This window comes from Rhamphochromis sp. 'chilingali', assembly GCF_963969265.1.
Source record: "Rhamphochromis sp. 'chilingali' genome assembly, chromosome: 2".
In the NCBI taxonomy this organism is placed as follows: domain Eukaryota; kingdom Metazoa; phylum Chordata; class Actinopteri; order Cichliformes; family Cichlidae; genus Rhamphochromis; species Rhamphochromis sp. 'chilingali'.
The window spans coordinates 66,474,152-66,494,682 of NC_137930.1; the positions used below are offsets into that span (position 1 = coordinate 66,474,152).

Here is a 20,531-nt window from a genome sequence, read left to right on the forward strand (position 1 = left end):
TGCAGGTTATTAAAGTATAAATATGTATCAGTTTAAACTTAAGTCTCTCTCTTCTTTGCTGTTTTACGTACTTTTCACTTGTTTTCGAGGAAACATCTATCGTCACATTCATATGAGTCACACATACAAAATAAACAGGATTCAGTGTCAAATATCACACATTTAATGAGATCATGGGACTTTAAGGCATTGGCCTTAAAGCAGTGCTAGTGCTCTTTATTTCAATTAGAATTTATCTCTAAGTGACAAGATGACGGCTGTACTTCCATGATAACTCTATTTTAACCCATTTCACTGTCATGAACCTTTGCCAGAGGAAATATTGTCAAAACATACAGTTTTAAGGTTTGCTTCTCAGAATGGGAACAAGGCAAGGCACCAATCTTGTACATTTAAGTATAGAACAATGGCTCTATTTTAAAGTGTGAAACCTATTTGTGTTTGTTGATCTTATTTGCTGTAGGAATATTATCTAATGCAATAAATTCAGTAATAGATCTTAAATCGGTGTCTCCTTGTCAGTTTGTCCTTAATGTACAAGATTACTTTGGTTAAAGTTCTGGCTGCAGATGTGGATGAAAATGCACCATTTTACTAGTTGGATGTGTGATGGATTTGATGCTGTCGCTGACGTAGCTTCACACATACACTGCCAGAATTTGCATCGGTTTTCACATCAGCGTTCACAAATACATTGGATTTAGTTTGGTCCTGCTTGCACCTGCCTGATCATCACCTGCACGTATGTGCTCTCTCTCCTCTGCTTTCTTACCTTGATCCTGTACCCCACAGTGCTGGAAGTGAACGGCCTGCAGGAACCGAGCCTAGCTAAACGCCTGAAGGGAACTCCAGAACGCATTGAGCTGGAGAACTACCGTCTGTCCCTGCAGAGGGAGGAGGAGCTGGAGGAGGTGCCTGAGGAGACGCTGGCGGAGCACAATCTGAGCAGTGTGCTGGACAAGGCCACAGATGCTGACCTGGGTTCTAGGTAAGATTTTAACAACATCCGTTAATTTCGTTTTTATGATATTCGGTTTTACCCTTTCTGCCGTTTAGTGTTCAGCGAGTTGTTTAAACGATCTCTAATAAGACTTTAAACAAGTTTCAACTCTTTGGACGTCCTTAAAATAGTCGCGTCACGCAAGCAGCTCTGGCTATGCGCACAGAAGCTCCACCCACTCTTTAAACTTTTTGTTCGTGACAGTTAGCCAATCACGATAAAGTGGGATAGAAAGGAAGTGGGAGGAAGCTAAAAACATCTTAGTTGGGATTAACTGTGGGGGTTCACCAACGAGCGGTTTGTCTATTTTGAATCACAGAAAACTTCTTTGCTAGAGTCCAGAATCCCTCAGGCTGCTGTGAACGTCTCCATACTTGTACTGTCCTCAAATACTTGCTTTCTTTCATGTTCCCTAACACTTTGCTGACGCCTTTTCTCTATTTTCTGCAGTAGCTCAGAGTCAGACATGGAAGAGGAGGACGAGCAGGAGGATCAAGAAGAGGCGGAGGAGCAGCCTCCCAGCCCGTCAGACCTCGGCGGCGTTCCGTGGAAGGAGGCGGTAGAGCTCCACGCCAAGCTGAGGGGCGATCACTGCGAGGAGGGAGAGGGTGAAGCTTTGGCTGACACACGCAGCAGAGATGGGGAAGTAGATGAAGAGGACGAGGAGGAGGAGGATGAAAATGAGGCCGAAGAAGATGAGGAGTCGAGCGAAGGTAAATTAGTTTTGCATTGTTATTCCCGTGATAGTGGAAATTAATGGTTTCTTTATGCTAATGTGTTTACACCCTATCCAGACTTCAGTGGCCTTGACCTCAGAGCTCCGTGTTGTTTACTGTTTCATGTTCTCGTCACTGTCTGAAACACCGAGTCATCCTCTTGTCTCTCTTCTGCTTGTCTGCCATGTCCACATACAATGCACGTGTATGTATCTGTCTGTGTCATTTTCTTTTTTGATTTATTTTTGGGGGGCCTTTGTCTCCCCCTGCTGACAGAGGGGGATTACTGGCCCTGGGATAGAGAACTCCAGTCAGGCCTTTGGCTGGAGAAGTACCTTACAGACGAAGAGGATGTTGGTACATTTAAAGGTAGCAACGGAAGTGCCTGCGGATGTGTTTGCAGTTACTTTGAATAATTCTGCCTTGTCTGGGTTTCATTTTCAATAATTTCTACAAGAAGCGTGCCTTTGGCTTCTTTATGGTTTGGTTTGTTGTGTTTTTATGTGAGTTTTGTGTTCATCGGTGTTCCCTTTTCATTGTCAGTCCCATTCCATCTAACCTCCTGTTTCAAACCTCTGGAGTTCTTTATGGCATTAAAATACTAATCTGATGAATCAGATCTGATTATCTCCCCCACGGCGCTGCAGTTATGTTTTACAGCTGTGCGACGGAACTGTTATATTTAACAAATGTGTTATTATTTTCTTTTCCAAGCTTTGTACCCTTGAAGCTTACTTTTATGGTTTGGCGTTTTGCAGTGTATTGCATGCAGCCGCCCTTCATTTCTCTTTGATGATTTTTTTCCCATTGTCACTGTATAACTGTCTCTCTGCCTTTTCTCTTCCATTTTGCCCTGTTTTTCCCCCCTGTTCCTTTCTTCCACAACTACCCTCATCTCTCTTTATCTTCCTCTCCTAACTCACACAACTTTACGCCACGCAAAAATACAAAATCACAACACTTACATTTAGCGAGGAGTCTCCACATCCAACAAGTCCTGCAGCCTGTGGATCCCAGCGCCATTCCAGGTTTGAGAGCACATCTGGAGTCTGAGGGAGACAAGGATGATGGCCAGCTGGCCTCAGCCTCCCAACTCTCCCAGCCCTCTGAGCTCACGCAGCCCTCCTCTGCAGGTAACCCACCCGGGGGCCTATACGCCTGGGAAGGCCGTGGGTCTCGCCATGTTCAGGATCAGGGTGTCTCATTTTGCAAGTGTGGCTGCTGCTGCTTTGTCTGTGTCTGCCACAGGTGGACCCCAGCTTGTTGTTTTGAATTACCTCTGATTTGTACATTAGTGTAACATTGCTTTATTTCTCGGAATGTCTAATTTTGTGTTGAGCCTGTTGTCATTCAGAGTCACTGTTGTTCCTCTGGGGCGAATATAACGCTCTCCAAACGCATCCCAGCGCGCCATTTAACCCTCTCGTCAGTTCCTTTGATTTGATTCTCTTTTGTTCTTTTGTGTTCTCCCATGTTGTTTCTCATGTGTCTAATTGCTTTACTGTTATTTCCCCGCCATCTATCCCTCGTCGTTCTGTATCTTCTGGTTTGAATGTAGCCCCTGCCCACACGTCCGCCCGACACGAGGCAGTGAGAGTCTGGTTGGAGTCCCTGTCCGGAGGTAGCACAGACTCGAAAGGGATCCTGACATCCCGTCTTAGACTCCTGTTCTGTCTATCAGCTGGGCTGGCCTCTTTTCATGGAGCATGCATAAACACATGCAGAGACCAGTAAACTCACAAGCATGCCTGCTGTAAGGCTGTCGAGGTTTTTCTCTCCTGGGTTCAGATCAGCACTTGTGTTTCACCTTTTGTAACCAAACCTTACATTCTACTCTTCTAATTTCCAAAATATGTATTTTCTTTTGCACTTGCTCTGTATGTTATGCTGTAACGTAATATATTCCGGGGAGTGAAACCACAAGGCACCACAGCTTTGGGAGCTCACCTCTTAATGGCACTTGTACTTGCATTAAGTTCACAGAATGTGGGTGTTGAAGTACATTATCAGCTGATTAAGAGCTTGAATGAATTGAATGAGAGTCCTACACCTCTGTTTGAAGTCCTCGTATAAGCCTTGAGTTCAGAGTTAAAGGCCCAGTAAAGACCTCCGGCAGAGATCAGACCAATTACAAAGTTCTTTTAGTAGTTTATGTGCCCGTGCACTCAGATCGGTCACCTAGTAGTTAAAGCTGATATATAAACTGCATGGATAAACTGCCCCCTCCCAGTTTTGCTCGCTAACCACAGTTTAACCAGTAACATTCTGGTTGTGCTTCTGCTTGGATCAAATATTTTCAGCTTACTAATTTAAAGTTGCTGCATGTAGCTGCAGCCTAGCTGCTCCTTTGTTCATATTAAAAGACTTGGACTGTTTGATTTGTATGCAAAAGATTTTCTTTCTTTTCTTTTTTTTTTTTGCCCAAACTCTTTCCTAATGCTGTCTGAAGAAAAATAGATTTTGATTTTTAAAATCTACTCACCTTTTTTTCGACCTTTAATGTTTGTATTCGGCTTTTCAAAATCGGCCTCGATAGCTTTCCACCTCACTGTCAGGATTTCTGAGAAAAGATTCATTCAAGCTACTTTTAAACAGAAAAAAGTTCTCACAGTTATTGTCTAAAGACACGATAATAATGTTCCAATGACTCATTTATTTCCCTTTTTTTCATGTCAGAGCCCTGCGAAGATGAAGTACTCGAAGCCGAAGCAGACGGTCCAGATATGGAGCCTGGCACAGAGATGGATCAGGGTAAACAGTCAAAACATTACAAACAGTAATGAATCCATCAAGTGTTTAACATGCGGAAAATAGCATTTTTGTTTACAAAGAACTCTCTTCATCAAAATGAAACGACTCAGATAATTAAACTTCCAAAGCTGTGTAATAATGAAATATTTGATGTGATGTTTAAATTCCAGATGACATCCCTTCGGATGCGGAAGCTGAGGCTCGTTTGCACCAGTCGGAGCACGATGAAGCGCTTCCCGAGGAAGACAAGAAATCGGAAAGCTTGGCAACAGCTTCCAGTATGGGTACATGTCACAAAACGTTTCTCTACACGATCACGCAGATATGTTTTCCACAAATAAAAGGCAATGAGCCTTTTCTTCTCCCTTTTGTGAATTCAGAACCATCCAGCATCGGCCTGCTGCAGAAGGACGATATCGTTCTTTTTCCGCTTAAACCATCCCCAGAACCTGAAACCCAGGTGAGATGATGCTTCAGAGGTTCAAAGCGATTAATGGCTTTTACCTGAATCCTAAACTCCTCTGTTGTTTGTTTTGTTTTGTAGATAAGTCCCGTAAAATCTCCTGGTCTCCGCTTTTTTCCTGATCCTTTCATACCTGAGGAAACAAAGCCAGAAAAGATGACTCCATCTCCAACTTCCAGGAGCCCGCTGTGCCCTTCACCTGCTCCTGTCCAGCAGTTGTCTCCTGTTCCCTCACCTACTAATGCTGCTGCTTCTACACCAGTTAAAACCCCAACTTCTGCTTCATCTCCTCCTCTTTCACCCACCAAACCACCTGCTGCCTCTCCACTACAGCCACCCAGTGAGTCACCTCTCAAGTCACCAGTGAGCTCACCAATTTGCTCCCAGCCTACACCCCTGCCCGAAACTGAAGGACCTAAATCTCCCGTCTTTCCTCACCGCTCCATTTGCCCTCTCACAGGAAACCCCCTCTCCCCGATCTGTGCCCAGCCGCTGCCCTGCCATGAACCCTCATCACCCCTCACCTCTGATTCTCCCGTCAGAACTCAGCCCGTCCCCGCAGTCACTTCAACGCCCTTGGCTAAAACCAACATGGCCACGCCAGAGCCTTCAAATTCCTCAACAGAAGAGACGCCGTCTAAAAAGACGGATATCATTGAGGAGTTCTGGTTGAAGAGTGCTGAGATAAGAAAGAGCCTCGGTCTGACTCCTTTGGACCGCAGTAGTAAAATCTTAGAAAGGAGTGTTGTTAAGACTCCACCTCAGGACTCCAACTTCGCTAAGACACAAACAGCAGACGTGTCCGGGGAACAGAAGCCTGCCTTCACTGGCCGGGCTGTCATTCGCAGACTCAACATCACTCTCGAGGGTCAGGTCATTACTCCTATCGCTCCTGTTGAGCCCAAGAGCGATGGCTCTGATAAAAGAGACATCAGCAGCAGCTCAGGCTTGGGCTTGAATGGAAGTGTGGCCACAAGCCAGACGGTAAACAGTGACAGCTATAACACGTCCGACTCGGCTATGCTGACACCACCTTCCAGTCCGCCACCACCCGTGCCTGCTAATCAGTCTCCAGCCGTGCTCAGGCAGCAGAGACACCAGGTGTCCTGGACCAACGGAACAGAAAAACTTCCATCTGAGCATGCCAAAGAGCCAGCAAAAGCCACTACCCCTGTTCCTGCACCCAGGACCCAGCTGAGCCCCGTATCTGTGCCCAAACCAGCACCCAGGAAGGTCTCCTCACCTCAGGCAGCTCCAGAAACAACCCCGGTGGTCGTGATGAGGGAGAAGAAGAGGGAGAAGCCACGGCCGCAGGAGACGAGGAAGTCATTTGTGGAGACTGTGGAGGAGATTCCTTTTGCTGACGATGTGGAGGAGAGCTACGACGACCGGACACCAGACACAAGCATGAACAGGTATTACACTCCGCCCACGAGCAAGCCGAGCAGGGAAAAACCTCCCCTTCATCTGGCACTAGCAATGGAAAATGGTAAACCCAATATCCCAGTCAACCCAGTCTCTAAGACCCAGAGGGCAACTCAGTTCTCTCCAGAAGCCAGGGAGATTGCAGAGGAGAGGATAAGGGCCAGAGAAAAATCTGTCAAGAGCCCGGCTCTAAAAGAAGCTATGGCCAAACAGTTGAGCAAAATGAAAGAGTCCGATGGGGAAAAGGGCGCCTCACCTAAAGTGGCCTGGAATGTAACACCAGACACTGTTGGAAAAAGTAAAAAGTCAGCTGCATCTCCAAAGACATCAGCTGTAAAAGCTTTAGAGTCAAAGAAGTCCGAGGCCCTGTCGGAGCGTTTCTTTAGCAGTAACAAGAGCCTGGACAGCTCGGTGGCTTCGTCAGACGGCTCCTCTACAAGTAAAAGTAAGAAACGAAGCTCCCTCTTCTCCCCGCGGAAAAACAAGAAGGAGAAAAAAGCCAAGAACGACAGCAGCAGGCTCTCGGGCGCAGATGAGACGCCTCCAAAACACAAGTCTCTGTGGAAGGCTGTCTTCTCAGGGTACAAGAAGGACAAGAAGAAGAAGGATGATAAGTCGTGCCCGAGTACACCGTCGTCCAGCTCCACTACTCAGGACTCTGGGAAGAGAAGGACATCACCTCTTGGGAGATCTTCAGGTAAGACTATTCTTCCAAAGCTCATTTCATGTTATGAAATTATTGATTGCTGATTGTTGTCTTTGCTTGTCGTTTGAAGTAGACTTGAAAACTCGGAGAAACCTGAGTTTCTCCGAAGATTCCGACCTGTCCTGTGACGATGTTCTGGAAAGATCCTCCCAGAAGTCCAAAGCAGATGTGAGCAAATACAAATGTCACGTGGTTGTCATTAGGGATTCATGCATGCACAGGCTTGCAACGCCAACCGGAGTTGCCTGGGGTCCTTAAAACCGCCTTTTTGGACCTTTCTTGAATGAATTTTACTCATGCAGGTTCATCTCATTAGATGTAAATCACAACTTAAAATCAAACTGTTGTGAATGAAACTCGTGCAGTCTGGCTTTGCAAGGCTATACATATCATCACGACATCCGCTGTACCAGTTTCTGTTTTGCTTCCTCTCGAAAATGTTTTTCTTTATATAATCTCTTCCACTCCTAGAGGCATGTGGACATCTTTGACCTAGTATCAGGCATGCAGAAGGAGGCAATAAAGGAAGAGACACTGGAAAAGGAGAGGAGGAGGGAGTTGAAGGAAAAAAGGGGGGTGAAAGAGAGGCATAAAAAAAGGGGACAGGAGAAGGAGGTTAAGCGAGAAATGGAGAAAGACGACGAGGAGGTATTGTGCAGCAGGGGTTACATAATTTTGAATTTCAGAAAGTGTCATCTTTCTGAATAATGCCATTTAGCATCACCAATCTTTTAGTTAAAGTTCATATAACGTGCCGGTGGCATCTTTGCTATCATGTCATCTCTTTTTAAAGAGTTATTGGAATAAAATAATGTGTATATATATTTTTTTGACCTTGGGAGGTCTCAGAACAAATTATGATAAAAATATTTTCAAGGTCTGGACAAGTGAATTCTTTAAAAGATCGTAATAATTCAATATCCTGAACGCATAAATGGCGTTGGAACTATGCACATATTTGGAACAAGTCCTTAAATTTTAGAACATGAGCTCTTTTATTGGAATCCATTTGCACTCATTGCATTTATGGCTGAAATTCAGCATTATATTTGCCACTGCTGCCGAGTCTGTGTGTGTTTCTGGTGGTTTTAAATAGATAGAATCGTGCTCAGGGCCAGAGGCATGAAGCTCAGATGTACTCCTATTCTCTTTTGTTTGTGTATATTTTGGAAACGTGTACATAAATCAGCCACAACACTAAAGCCTGTGGACACCTGCGTCGATTTTCCCCCACTCAGGGCGTGGCTAGTCTTGCTAATGACCTACGAAATGTATTCAGGTGTGTTGCAACCAGGACACATGGAAAAGTTTCAGGACACCAGACCTCAGGGCCGGTGTCCTGCAGGTTTTAGATGCATCCTTGATCCAACACAGCTGATCTAAAGGCTAAATGATCTGCTCAACATGTCTTGATGGGCTGTATCCCAATTCAGGATCTGCAGCCTTAAAGTACGCAGCCTCAACGATCCTCAAGGGCCGCGTAAGGCCGGAAGATCTGTTGCGCTGCCCAGGTTGCCTAGCAACCATGATACTAACAGCTGGAAACGTGTCATACAGCTTTGTTTGACAGAAATGAAGGAGAAAATCTTTTGTTCATTTGTTTGTTTCTACACGAGCTTTGATTATTCTCTGTAGGATTAAGCTCAGCTATTGAACGGCGTATATTTTAAAGTAAAGGCTTTAAAACCAAGTTAGTACAAACGTCACTAACGTCACATAACTTTGTCGACATGTGACCAACAGGAATGTTTAATGTTCTTCGTTATTAAACATTTGCACATAAATAAGTGACATAATATTCAGTACTTAAAGTTTACTCTTCGGGCGCCCCTCATCCGCCGTTTTTTTTTTCTTCCGCAAAATTATCCACACCCACCGCCGCACTATGCATTCTGGGATATGTTGGGCCACGAAGTCTACACCGCCACAGCCTTAAAATTCAGGGAAATGAAGGACGCATCTGAGGGCCGCATTTCAAGCAGCCTTCGAATTGGGAAATCCTTTGCCACGTCGCTGTGACGTAATCGGCCATAAAATGCGGCCTTTAAGGCTGCAGACCCTGAATTGGGATACAGCCATGGAAAAGTTTTAGATGTATCCTTGATCCATCACAGCTGATTTAAATGGCTAAAAGACCTCCTCAACATGTCTTGATGTTCTCCAGAGGCCTGGTAATGAACTAATCATTTGATTCAGGTGTGTTGACCCAGGGTGAGATCTAAAACCTGCAGGACATTGCTTTGCATCATGGTGTCTATGCCGCGGTGCTAACCGCTTCACCCGTCTGTGGTTTTGATGTTGTGGCTCGTTGTCGTTTGATGAATGGCGTTTTCTTCTTTGTAACGATTATTGATCTGAATTATTCACTTCATACGGCTACAGTAACAGGAGTTTTAAGTTGTATCATGCCTCTCAGCCATGTGTGAGTCAGTGAGAGCCCCTGAGAAATCTATAGAGTAGTCTCTTTTTTTTTTTGTCCCCATCCCTTTCAGATCTGTGAATACTAGACAAGACACAAGCGTCATAGTTGTAGTATTGGACACAACATCTCATCATAAAACATTTTACACTTGAGTTTCTTGGTTAGTGTCACAATTTTGTAGTTAATGTAGATCTTTAACTATTTCATTCCACCTTGTCTTTTTTGTGATCTTAACGTTGCCTGTTTTGATTGTACCAACTAGACTGTGACTCACTGTTCTGTTTATTTTACTTTTGTTTATTTAACATAATCATTAACCCATTTAATCATATCATCTGTATCATGTTTGTTTCCTCCCTTTTATGTTTCGTCTGCCCCAAGTCTGTTTATGTCCCTCACGCACTGGCGTTCAAGAGATCGTATGCCACAAAGGTAGTATTACATACATTCCCGCTGATAACCCTCCTGCACCCCGTCTCGTCTTCCTGCACACGTGCCAGTTTACTTTCATAACACCCTGCGTAGGCCTGGCCTAAAGCTAATCGTTGTTCTGTCTGGATGCATGCGACAGTTGGACAGCAACGCTCGCTCACTGACTGCTGAATATCCACTCTGTTATAACACGACGTTTCCAATAGCGCTCTCTTTTCTGGTCACCGTGATACCTCTGCATCTGTTGACACCCCAGGCTGTTATGAGATTAATCTGTCACTGCGGCTCTGTATTTACTCCAGTCTGGCTACTGGAGGACCTTTTCACATGTTTTCATTCATGTTTTCTCTTTCTGCCGTTTTGCGCTAGCTTAAATGCTCATCCATGTCAGCTTACAGCGGAAACATCTCTGTTTTTTCTCACATATGTATTATCTATTGTGGAGGATTATAACAGAGCTTGCAGCAAAGTTTATATGAAGTATGTTTCACACTGTGTTTTATGCAAGCATAACTTTTCTAGCCCCCGAGAGTCCCATAGATGACCGATGAAGCTTTAAATAGCATTAGCCACTTTCCTGTTATCTCCTCGCCCTGTTAGAAGATCCAGAAAGTTCCCCTCCTCAGCTTGTCTGAGTGCTCAGCACCTCATGGAGCCACCTACACACATTAGGACCTTGTGGATGAGACTTTTCTGATTTACGTTTTGTTATTCCACACAGAAAACCTACACGGAGGAAGAGCTTAATGCCAAGCTGACGCGTCGAGTCCAAAAAGCTGCACGACGACAGGCCAAGCAGGAGGAACTGAAGCGGCTCCACAGAGCCCAGGTTTGTCCTTTCTTCTTTTAAAGACTGCTTTCCTAATATAATTTGGGAATTCAGTTTCCTGCATTCTTCCCCTGGTGCTTTTTACCATTTGGTCACTCCTAATGTTTTGAACTGAGGCCAGATTCATCCATTGTGATTGATGTTGTAACTGCAGTCAGACTCCCGTTCCCCTGACTCAGCACTAAGCTCTCTTTTCTCCTGGAGCTGTCATTTGCTGGCCTCAGTTTAGCTTCCCTTTACTGGCTATTTGCAGGACCCCACAGGACTTCTTCTATTTCAGCTCCCAATTCTGTGTGGCACAGATAAACCCAAGACCTGACAGAAGCTGTTACAGGAGATTCGAGAGGGGGGAAAAAACCTTTTCACACAATTTGTGTGCTATAAAGCATCAAAAGTTTCAAATTAAAACAAAAAAACAACTTCAAATCAAGACACAGAGAAGATGACAAGCGACTGAAATCTGCACGTTTTCTTGGGGTTTTTGACAAATTAATACAAATGTCCTGTGTGGCTGCAGGCATTAAATATAGTTGTCGTTGCCACTTCTGACATTTCAACAGAGTAAACAGCCGCATCGACTGAGTGTTCCCTGTGGGAGTTTAGGGGGGATTTCTAATTACTGGTAGTTAGTTATCACCCTGTGCATTTATGATACTGATGTGCCTCTGCTGCTGATCGTCTCCTCAGATCATCCAGAGGCAGTTGGAGCAGGTGGAGGAGAAGCAGAGGCAGCTGGAAGAGAGGGGCGTAGCTGTGGAGAAAGCTTTGAGAGGAGAAGCAGGTAATTCCTCGTCAGTCATACTTGCATATATCGATTTTTTTCATTCAGTTTGGCTTCCTGTGTGCGCGTGCATTTTTAATATCGCGTATTAGACACCTCACTTGTTAATGTTTTACAAGTACTTTGCCATAAATTTGACGTAAGATCTTGGTCATGAAAGCTGCTCACCAGAGGCCGCGTTTTATCTTTACACGATATGAGTTCAGAGTTTTCTAGAGCTCCAAAGGGAATAGTAATAACAACCGTCAGGGTTACGTAACTCAGCAAACCTGTCCCTCTGCGCTCATTTGATTGTGCTGAAATCACTGTGTGCGTTTACCATTTATTCACTTGTGCCGAAGCATAATTCAGCACATGATTTCGTATGCAGGAAAAACACATTTATTTCTCCAAAGTAATAATCCCGAATTGTTTCTGACAAGGGACTATCACAGACGATATACTTCCGAAATGAGAAATAAATAATTTCTTTGAGAGCAGCACAATTTTTTCTAAGCATGAATTGTGCTCAGTAGTAATAATATAATATTTACATGATGTAGATTTGCATGAGGATAAAGTACGAAGGTTGACTTTGCAGCACTGAAATGATATTCCAGCCTAGTGCACTTTATGGTGAAGTTAATGAAATGAAAACTTTAATCATGCAAATGCATGCATCTAGACACGCGGAGCATTAATTTCAGTCGGTCCCTTTTCTCGCCGACCAAATGACTGTTTTACTTTACCATCGGCTGTTTATCCAGTTTGCTGTTTGAGTATGTTTTAACGTGTTAATACTCTACTCTCTTAAAGGATTGTATAAAGGTACTTGTACATTACCCAAACAGCACAAAAGAAGATCAGGTATTAGATTTTACTGTAGTTTCTCCCTTTCCTTTTAATTAACCACACATGAAACTGTTACGTAGGGTCCATCTGTGGTGACACACTGCAACAGTTCTCCATCTCCGAACATGTCGATATGTGTTCGTTCATAACGTGTCTGCCATCATCAGTCCAAGCTGCATGCAAACGAGGAGAATGCGTGTGTCCCCCTCCCCGACATAGATTGGTGTCTGCTCATTCTGGATGTGTTTCGTCTCTCTCACCGCCTCTCCAGTCAATACTCGGATCACGTTAGATTTCCTAAATGCAATCAGAATGTAAGAAATCAAATTCGGATTGGTTTGCAGCCCGACAACTTTGTTATTGGAATCATTTCTGCAAATATTTGCTGTGGTTGGATGACTTGATACAGATATTTCTTGAGATCTTGTCTTATCTTTTTTTCAATTTACTTATTTTTTTGCTGCTTTCGGAATGCACAACAGCTTATCTGCTCCACCCAAAGATCTCAGCACATGTAGATTTAATTGTACATAAGTGGAGAGCTAGTTCTTCTTTTCTGCTCAAATCAATACACATAAAAATGAAGCAATTTCCTCAACACGTCGACACACACACACACACACACACACACACACACAAAACAGAGCAAATATGCAGAATAGCCCAGCAAACGGCAACACACCAAATCTATGCAGCAGTCTTTTATTATCATCATTGGAAATATTCTGTTGCACAAAATGACTGCATTTGAATTGTGGTGAGTACTGATGGACTCTGTGTGTGTCTGTATGTTTCAGAGAACATGCATGACTTGCTTTTGTTGGAGATTTCAGTGTGTGCGTGTTTGTGTGCCTAGTTTGGGGCTGTGTTAAGTAACTCCTATCTCTAATATATCCCTGTCGTTGTAGACTATTGGGGAGATTCTAATTACAGTGAAATCCTGGACTTGCATCTGGGCGGTATGTATTTCACATCTGTCGCTTTAAAACTAACCTAATGGCTAACCCAATCTGTCCTTCCTCCTCCCTGTTACTACTTGAGCTTTGTACCCCTCATATCCGCCGTGATTGGCTGGCTGGCTTTAAGCCACTGTGATGCTCTCTGCTCCTTTACCCTCCCTCCCTCCCCTCGCTTTCTCCTTTACTGGGTTTGTAGTTCAGACACTCTTTACATCAAACGGAGATCAGACACTTGGCCTCGTGCTGTTCTCTTAAGATTGTCTTTGATCTCTATAAACTTATGAATGATGAATGAACGAATTAATAAGTAACTTTTATTTGTCGCTCTGCTGCACGTAGACTGTTTGGTGCAGCACTGATGCAAACGGCGACGCAATGCAAAGAGTGATATTAGAGCAGCAGTATGCATTCATGCTTTTGCTGCACATTAAAGTTCTGGTCTTCTGTTGCATATTCATTAAAACGTTTAATTTAGCAGATAGAATAATATACTGTTCATCAAATAAAATCCTGGCGAGTAGCAGCAGGCCAGCTGAGATGGGGAACCGAGAAAAGTACAGAGTTCTACTTAAAGGCTGGGAACGTTGAATATTCTGTTCATGAGAAGACCAAAACCACCAATGCACTGATCCTGCTGTCTTCTCATATTCCTACATCGATATATTCAGTGTTATTTTTATGGGAGACATACAGGACAACTGTAAAACAGATTAATGTCTGTATTTGTTTTAAACTAATGACCTTTTTTCAGTAAATCATCTCTTTTTTTAATTGGTACATGTGAGATTCGTAATATTGCATGCACAGGGTCTCTATTTTCATTTCTAGTGCAAATTTCTAAATCGATCTTTGTCAGTTGTCCTCTTTTACACCATTAGCTGGAAGGAAAACATGTTTGAAGCAACGCAGTTTGTAGATGAACTGAAAGAGCTTTGGCTTTCCTAATTTTAACAATAAGAGAAAAGAAATCCCAGCCTTGTATTTCAAGAAAGATATTAAAAAAAAAAAAATCTGTGTCTTATTTCTGTGTTTTTATTGTCAACTGTCACATTACATCTAAAGATATCGCGTTTGTGACACTTTTGAGTCAACTCATCTCATCTAGTCATGTTCCGATCTTGCACATTGGAGCTAGAGTGTGATGGAAGATGGACAAACCTCGGACACCTGCCGACCACACACATGTGTAACCTGTGACCCACCCTGGTTTGACTAATACTAAACTCCTAGCCTGGCTCTTAGCTTCGCCTCAGAACTCTGTCCTGCTGTAGTTCTGCACTGTAGTCCCAGCAATCTTTCTCATACCTGCTCAGTTGCATAACTCCCCAAAGTGTTTGTGTGTGTGTGTGTGTATGTGTGTGTGCACTAATGGGTAGTGCTGTAATCTTAAAACATTAGCCGCTATGTATAAGCTGCTGCTGGAAAACTGTTTAACGCGTTGACTGTGTCTGGCTGAAACGTCTCGTCGTGTCCACTGTTCTCCTTTAGACTCGAGTATGAGAGGAATGCATCTTTTTCACCTCACGTCTGCTGTGAATTCGGTTTGTGAGAAACACGTGTTTGATTTTTAGTTATTTAGCATAAATGGAGTTTCTCAGCACGAGGGAGAAAAATGAGCATTTCTTTATGCAGGGCTTCTCTGTGCTTTTGTGTCGCTGGTTGTCGGCACTCATCAAAAAGAAGATTGTGCAGAGTCATTTTGTTTTGGCACAAAGGTCACTCTGCAAGCGTCCGAGTTTCCCCTTCTAATTGGTTGCCCAGAAGTCTAACAGGAGGCATGGTGTTTCATCACTTCCAATCCAGCTGGTTTTATTTGTTCTTTCTGAGCTAATTCAAATGTATGAACCTGAAACTGTTTTGGGTTTGTTGAATGTTTTGGGCTGGATGTGTCACAAAAAAACGCTTTTAGCTTCCTGATAATTTTCCATTAGTCCTCCGTCCTGCTTATCGTGTTTGGTGGGTGATGAAGAACTGTGGCGCTTACGCTGAATAGTGGCTTATACGGTTTGTGCTAGCAGATGAGACCTGCAAGGAAAAAACAAAAGAGGAAAAATCTAATATTAAAGCCAGGTAATTTCCCCCTTCTTCTTTCTGCTATTTTTATTAACTTTACTTAGAAATGTAATAATCAACTTTAATAATTATGAGCATAGATGAAGATTCATTGAACAAACGACACAATCCATAAGCACATTTGGATGATTTGGGGAAGCCATAAACATTTTATTAGGGCCTCGGTCTTTTTAAGTTGCAATTTTTCCTTCTTTTCTGTGATAGTCCCTTGTAGCACGTATTGAGCATTTCATTCTCACGCCTCCTCACCTTCCAACCTGAAAAATCTTTTTTTTTTACTCGAGTATGAGCCCTTACTATAGAAGATCCTGCATATTTGCTCCATTTTAAGTGAAATGTGCCTTACATTACACATATTTTCTAGTCTATATTTTAGTGGAAGTTACTTAATAAACGCCTATCTGTAATCTTACGTTTTGAGAAAATCTTTTTAGTGGATGCAAATAAGAAGAAGAAAAAAATCCTAATTTGCACTTGAGAAGAAGCTAAACTTCAGAAGTCGCCAAACCGGCAACAAATTACGCAGGGTGGTCTAAACATGTAGCGTGTACAAGAAGCAGCACTTTAAAGATGAAGCCATTATCTGCGTCTGCGAGTGGGATGGATTTATGAGCAGTAATGAGTTTTATAATGGGAATAAATCATTTATATATAACCACTGGCTATGTGCGTGGTGTGTAGCGCACAGATATAGGGTGCTTTTACCTAATTGAAAGATCATGAGAAGAACTACACTTGCAAGATCAAACAGGATTATTTTCTCTTCTATGCTCTAGATTTCCCCCCTCTTGTTTTCTGTTCTTATTTTATCCCATATTTTTCATTTCTCACACCACACAGCTGATCTCTTCCCACCTCCTCTCTCTAGGTGATTTGTCTGCTCCCTATCGCAGTGCTCCTGTCCCCTGTTGATTTTTCTCTTTGATATTTTCTTCCTCACCTCAAACCTCTCCTTCCCCTTCCTCCTGCACCCTCTTTGTCCTCTTCTCTTTGCCTCTGTCATGTCTGTTTTTTTTTCCTCCCACATTATTTCCTCCATTCTTACTGTTTCTTACCTCCCCCTCCTAATGTGCCCACCTGCGTCACTCCCTCACACTCTTTCCCCTCTGTCTTGTGGAAGTTGAGCCCTTTGTGGGGATGCCTCGCCGAAGACCGCTCTCCTTCTGCCCCTGCTGTTCCCCTGAAGGTAACATAACCTCGCTGCATCTGCCGCCAGTTGTGGCAGGTTACCTGCAAGCGTAAGGATCTCCAGAAATGGGCTACGTCGTTGGTCCCCCCCCCCTTTGTCCTCCCAGCTTTTCCTAACTGTTTGTGTGACATTAGGCTCAGTAGGTTTCTCCAGAATATGAAGGAGCTCATCACGCTGAAGCTGATGTTGGGGAAAAATAATTTTGTTAGAAGTATACAGTGGTCCCTCGCTGTAACGCCGTGCACTTTTCGAAGCCTTGCTGTTTTACAGATTTTTTGGGTTCAATTTTGCATGTTTGTTTTTTGTTGTTTTTTTCCAGCGTATTGTCTTCTGCATCCTGATTGGCTGTAGACCATTGTCAATCAATCTCGTGCCGTGTCTCCTGTACAGTACAGAACGCGTTCAGCTTATCAAATGTACATAAATCTTCGATCGCTAGCAGCGTGTCTCTGGAGTGCCGTACGGTATGTTTGTTTTCTCCCCAACAAACGCAACGATGTCGATGAAACGTTTTGCAACATCAAAGGCAACCGCGGTTGCCTTTGGTTTCTTTCTTTAATACTGGACTTATTTTTCTACGAAGGTTTGAACTGTGAGAGTTTAAACAAGAGAGAAAAGTGTGAAAAGGTCCACGCCTGTCTCAGAAAAGTGTATAAAGTGTGTAGTGAAGGGTTTTACAGCCTTAAAACATCTATAATAATTGTAAAAAAATAAAGTTGGCTACTTCGTGGATTTCACCTGTCACGGGTTATTTTTAGAACGTAACTCCTGCGATAAACGAGGGACCGCTGTATATCATTGTGGATAGTTTACCAGAACACATCTCTGCTCCTACTAGGGGGGTCCCTCAAGTCCTGAACAGGTGTTTTACTGTGGGAGTAATTTAATATCAAGATTTAGCTTAGCATACTTCTTTGCTAGCCGTAATGGATTATGTCTTTCCTGTGTAATGCTCATTTTCAGAAAATGCCATATCAGAAAAACAGAATATTGAAGACTGTGGTGCATTTTTCATTTTTAAATAAAGAAATCACCTTTCAACCTATTTTAATACAATAATGTAGAAAGTTTAGACCATCTAAGTACTACTGCAGTAACTTAGTAACTACTCAGCCACAGCGTGACTCTAATCAGCAGCATGTTTTGGTTGGATTTTCTGGCTTATCCTTTGATAAAATCTTTACAATGTCATGCAATCATAAAATGTTCAAACTGAGCAATGACCACCTGACACCTGACTGGCCTGTCAGCAAGAAACTTGCATGGTGTGATGATTTGTTGTAAAATTCCAGCCTTATGTAAGTCTTAAAAATGAGTGGGCCACGTGGTTCGGTCAGTGAAGCTTTCAATCCATGTGAAGAGAAAAAAATCCCCCCCAAAAAGAAAGGCATGTTGTTTTTGTCCTTGTTTCTTTTGTGATGGGAGCCTTGGCTGAAGGGTGGTGTCAGTGGAACAGACAGAAGTAGTTAAGGAAGAAGAAAAGCTCCCATTGTAGAATAGGTCTGGTAAATCAGGCTTCGTGTTTTTGTCTTCTCATGTTGCATTGCTCTAAGTGTGAGCAGCTCTCCTCCACCTCTGCCTCTCTCTCTGTCCCTTGTCTGTCAATTAGCAGCAGCCAGTGCCCGAGACCACAGCCATGCTATTTATGTGTGTACAATGTTTTTTCTTTTCGTTGTGCAAGAGCCTCCTCTTCCCCAGCTAAGTATGTCACGCTGCATCAAGGTTCGCCTTCTGGTGTTTCATCAAGACCGCTTGGCTCCACCTGCTGCAGTCAGATAAATGAAAGGGTGCATCGCCCCAGCAGCAGACCTTCCCTAAGCATGCCCCATACACTGGTCTTCTCTGCATAGTCAAGTGGGACTGCAGGAGAAGTGTGCAGCTGCTCTGCGCTCTGACTGCAATGCATGATGCCAGCAGCACTAAATATGCTCGTCTCTGTGGCAGGATGAATAGAGGGAACTTCTCTACTGGTCTCAGTGATAAGTCCTCCTATAACACTTCAGTACGTTATTGAATATGTAAAGACTGCAGAATAATTCACACCTATTTTGTACCCATAAAACCACCGAGCATGAATAGGATCTGAAAGGATTTCATTTCAGCTGGTCGGTCAATATATGTGGACAGGGGAAGATGAAATATTTCCATAGGTCCTTGGATTTATTTCTCTCTAATATCTTAGCTATTGATTGGTAGACTTGTGAATTTTTTATTATTACTCACACTTGCAAAAAAACATATAGGAGTTGCTCAGAAAGTAGCTACGTCTGTCGAAAGGACCAAACTGGGTAACACAAACTCTCAGCTTCACAACAACAGGTATTGTCTGTATGTGTTTGTATGTGGATTGTGTGTGTTTCTATGTGCACACATGCCAAATTTGAGTCCTGTAGCTCCTCCTCACCTTCTGAGTGCCATCGTTAGGTATGGCACGGCCAATCACGTCGATGTCGAATCCATTCTTCCACCTCACCATCCCTCTGTAAGGACATCCTGGCTTGGCTGTCATTGCATTGCCTGTGTCAGTCCTCGTCTCTGTGACATGAGTGTCGTGCCGCAGCCACCTGGAGTCTCACTGCTGCTCTGTGCTTCCTCCTTCCATCCAGGTATGGGTAAGAAAGACGATCCTAAACTAATGCAAGAGTGGTTCAAGCTGGTGCAGGAGAAAAATGCCCTAGTCCGCTACGAGTCCGAACTCATGATATTGTAAGTACATCCCTTTAAAGGTGCACTGGAAAAACCCCCAAATGTGTTAGCTGATTGGATCCTTTTAATGTCCAAGATGCAAAACTTGGTTGTCACTGGTTCATATGTTAGCTTCTTCTTTTTATGTAGGTGGCAAATTTCACTAATGTGCACTGTACAGATGGAAAACTGATCTTTAGAAAATGTCAGTAGTTGGCTGAGATGAGGTGAATTCAGTGGTTAATTTTAAGGGTGCGTCTTATAAAGTGATTTATAGTAAGTGGATAATACAACAGGGCCATGACCAGACATCATCGATCGCGATGATTCTTGAATTCCTTGGACTCTGATAGTTTTCAGTAGTTGGTGAGAAACTTCAGAGCAGTGACCAGAATAATAAACAAATCAAGCCTGAGTAAGAATTATAGGTTTGTAAATAACAGACCACGTCACTGTATTCTCACCAGCTGGTTCGGGAACTACAGTTTTAAAGGGATCCTTCTTTTCAGAAGTGACCGTGCATGGATGAGAGGGTGGTGTGCTAAGTTAGCATCTCATTTTCATAGGTTAACAAGATGCATCTATAAAGTGAATGAGTCCAGTTGCACATATGTTGTCATAAATGTTTATTTTTACCCTTAAGTTGGGTTAAAGAAACCAAAAGTTGCAGTTGCCAGTCTTCCCGAAGGTTGCCAGGTGATCAAAATGCATTCCAGCGTCAGATTACTTTATAAGTGTAATATCATAAATGCCTAAATATGTAATATAATGTCTTTCTTAAGGTTTATAAGTTATGTTTCTCTTGACAGAAGCAGAGATTTATTACCTCCTTCTTTTATAAATAGTAATATTATGAGTGTGATGTTGATTCCCCTGCTATGAAGTCACTTATTTTTCATCTGCTGATATGTGACCGCTTTTTCAATACATTTAGAAAAATGTAGGAAAACCAACTTTACTGCTTTAATTTTGGCCCTTAAATTATCCAGTATCATCTCATCATTGCTTACCAAAAGCTTTTAGATTAATAGCCCATCTTTTTTTCCAGCCAGATAGTATATTCTTTAATGAAATGCTACATAGATAAATGAATAGTCTGATGAATAATGTAGATGTTGAAAGCTATAGCTCATTAGTGACACTAACTTAGCCAGTCTCCCTTCTTACTTTCTGTCCCCAAGTGCCAGAGAGTTGGAGCTGGAGGACAGACAGAGCCGACTGCAGCAGGAACTCAGGGAACGGATGGCCGTGGAAGGTGAACGCTCGAAT

The 20,531-nt window shown here is 43.0% G+C and overlaps 1 protein-coding gene across 35 annotated transcripts in view; it reads left to right on the forward strand.

The window, feature by feature from the left end:
* Positions 1-20,531, forward strand: part of mical3a (microtubule associated monooxygenase, calponin and LIM domain containing 3a) — a 78,670-nt gene that overhangs the window by 56,118 nt on the left and 2,021 nt on the right. For 17 of the 35 annotated variants that reach the window (XM_080869692.1, XM_080869703.1, XM_080869681.1 and 14 more), the window contains 16 exons: positions 793-988; positions 1,451-1,713; positions 1,993-2,085; positions 2,688-2,849; positions 3,275-3,337; positions 4,393-4,467; positions 4,638-4,751; positions 4,848-4,927; positions 5,012-7,052; positions 7,132-7,229; positions 9,865-9,915; positions 10,637-10,744; positions 11,432-11,525; positions 13,265-13,315; positions 19,184-19,283; positions 20,444-20,517. In XM_080869692.1, coding sequence (XP_080725818.1) covers positions 793-988; positions 1,451-1,713; positions 1,993-2,085; positions 2,688-2,849; positions 3,275-3,337; positions 4,393-4,467; positions 4,638-4,751; positions 4,848-4,927; positions 5,012-7,052; positions 7,132-7,229; positions 9,865-9,915; positions 10,637-10,744; positions 11,432-11,525; positions 13,265-13,315; positions 19,184-19,283; positions 20,444-20,517 — 3,663 coding nt within the window. The other 18 variants (XM_080869711.1, XM_080869715.1, XM_080869688.1 and 15 more) reach the window with 13 other exon arrangements.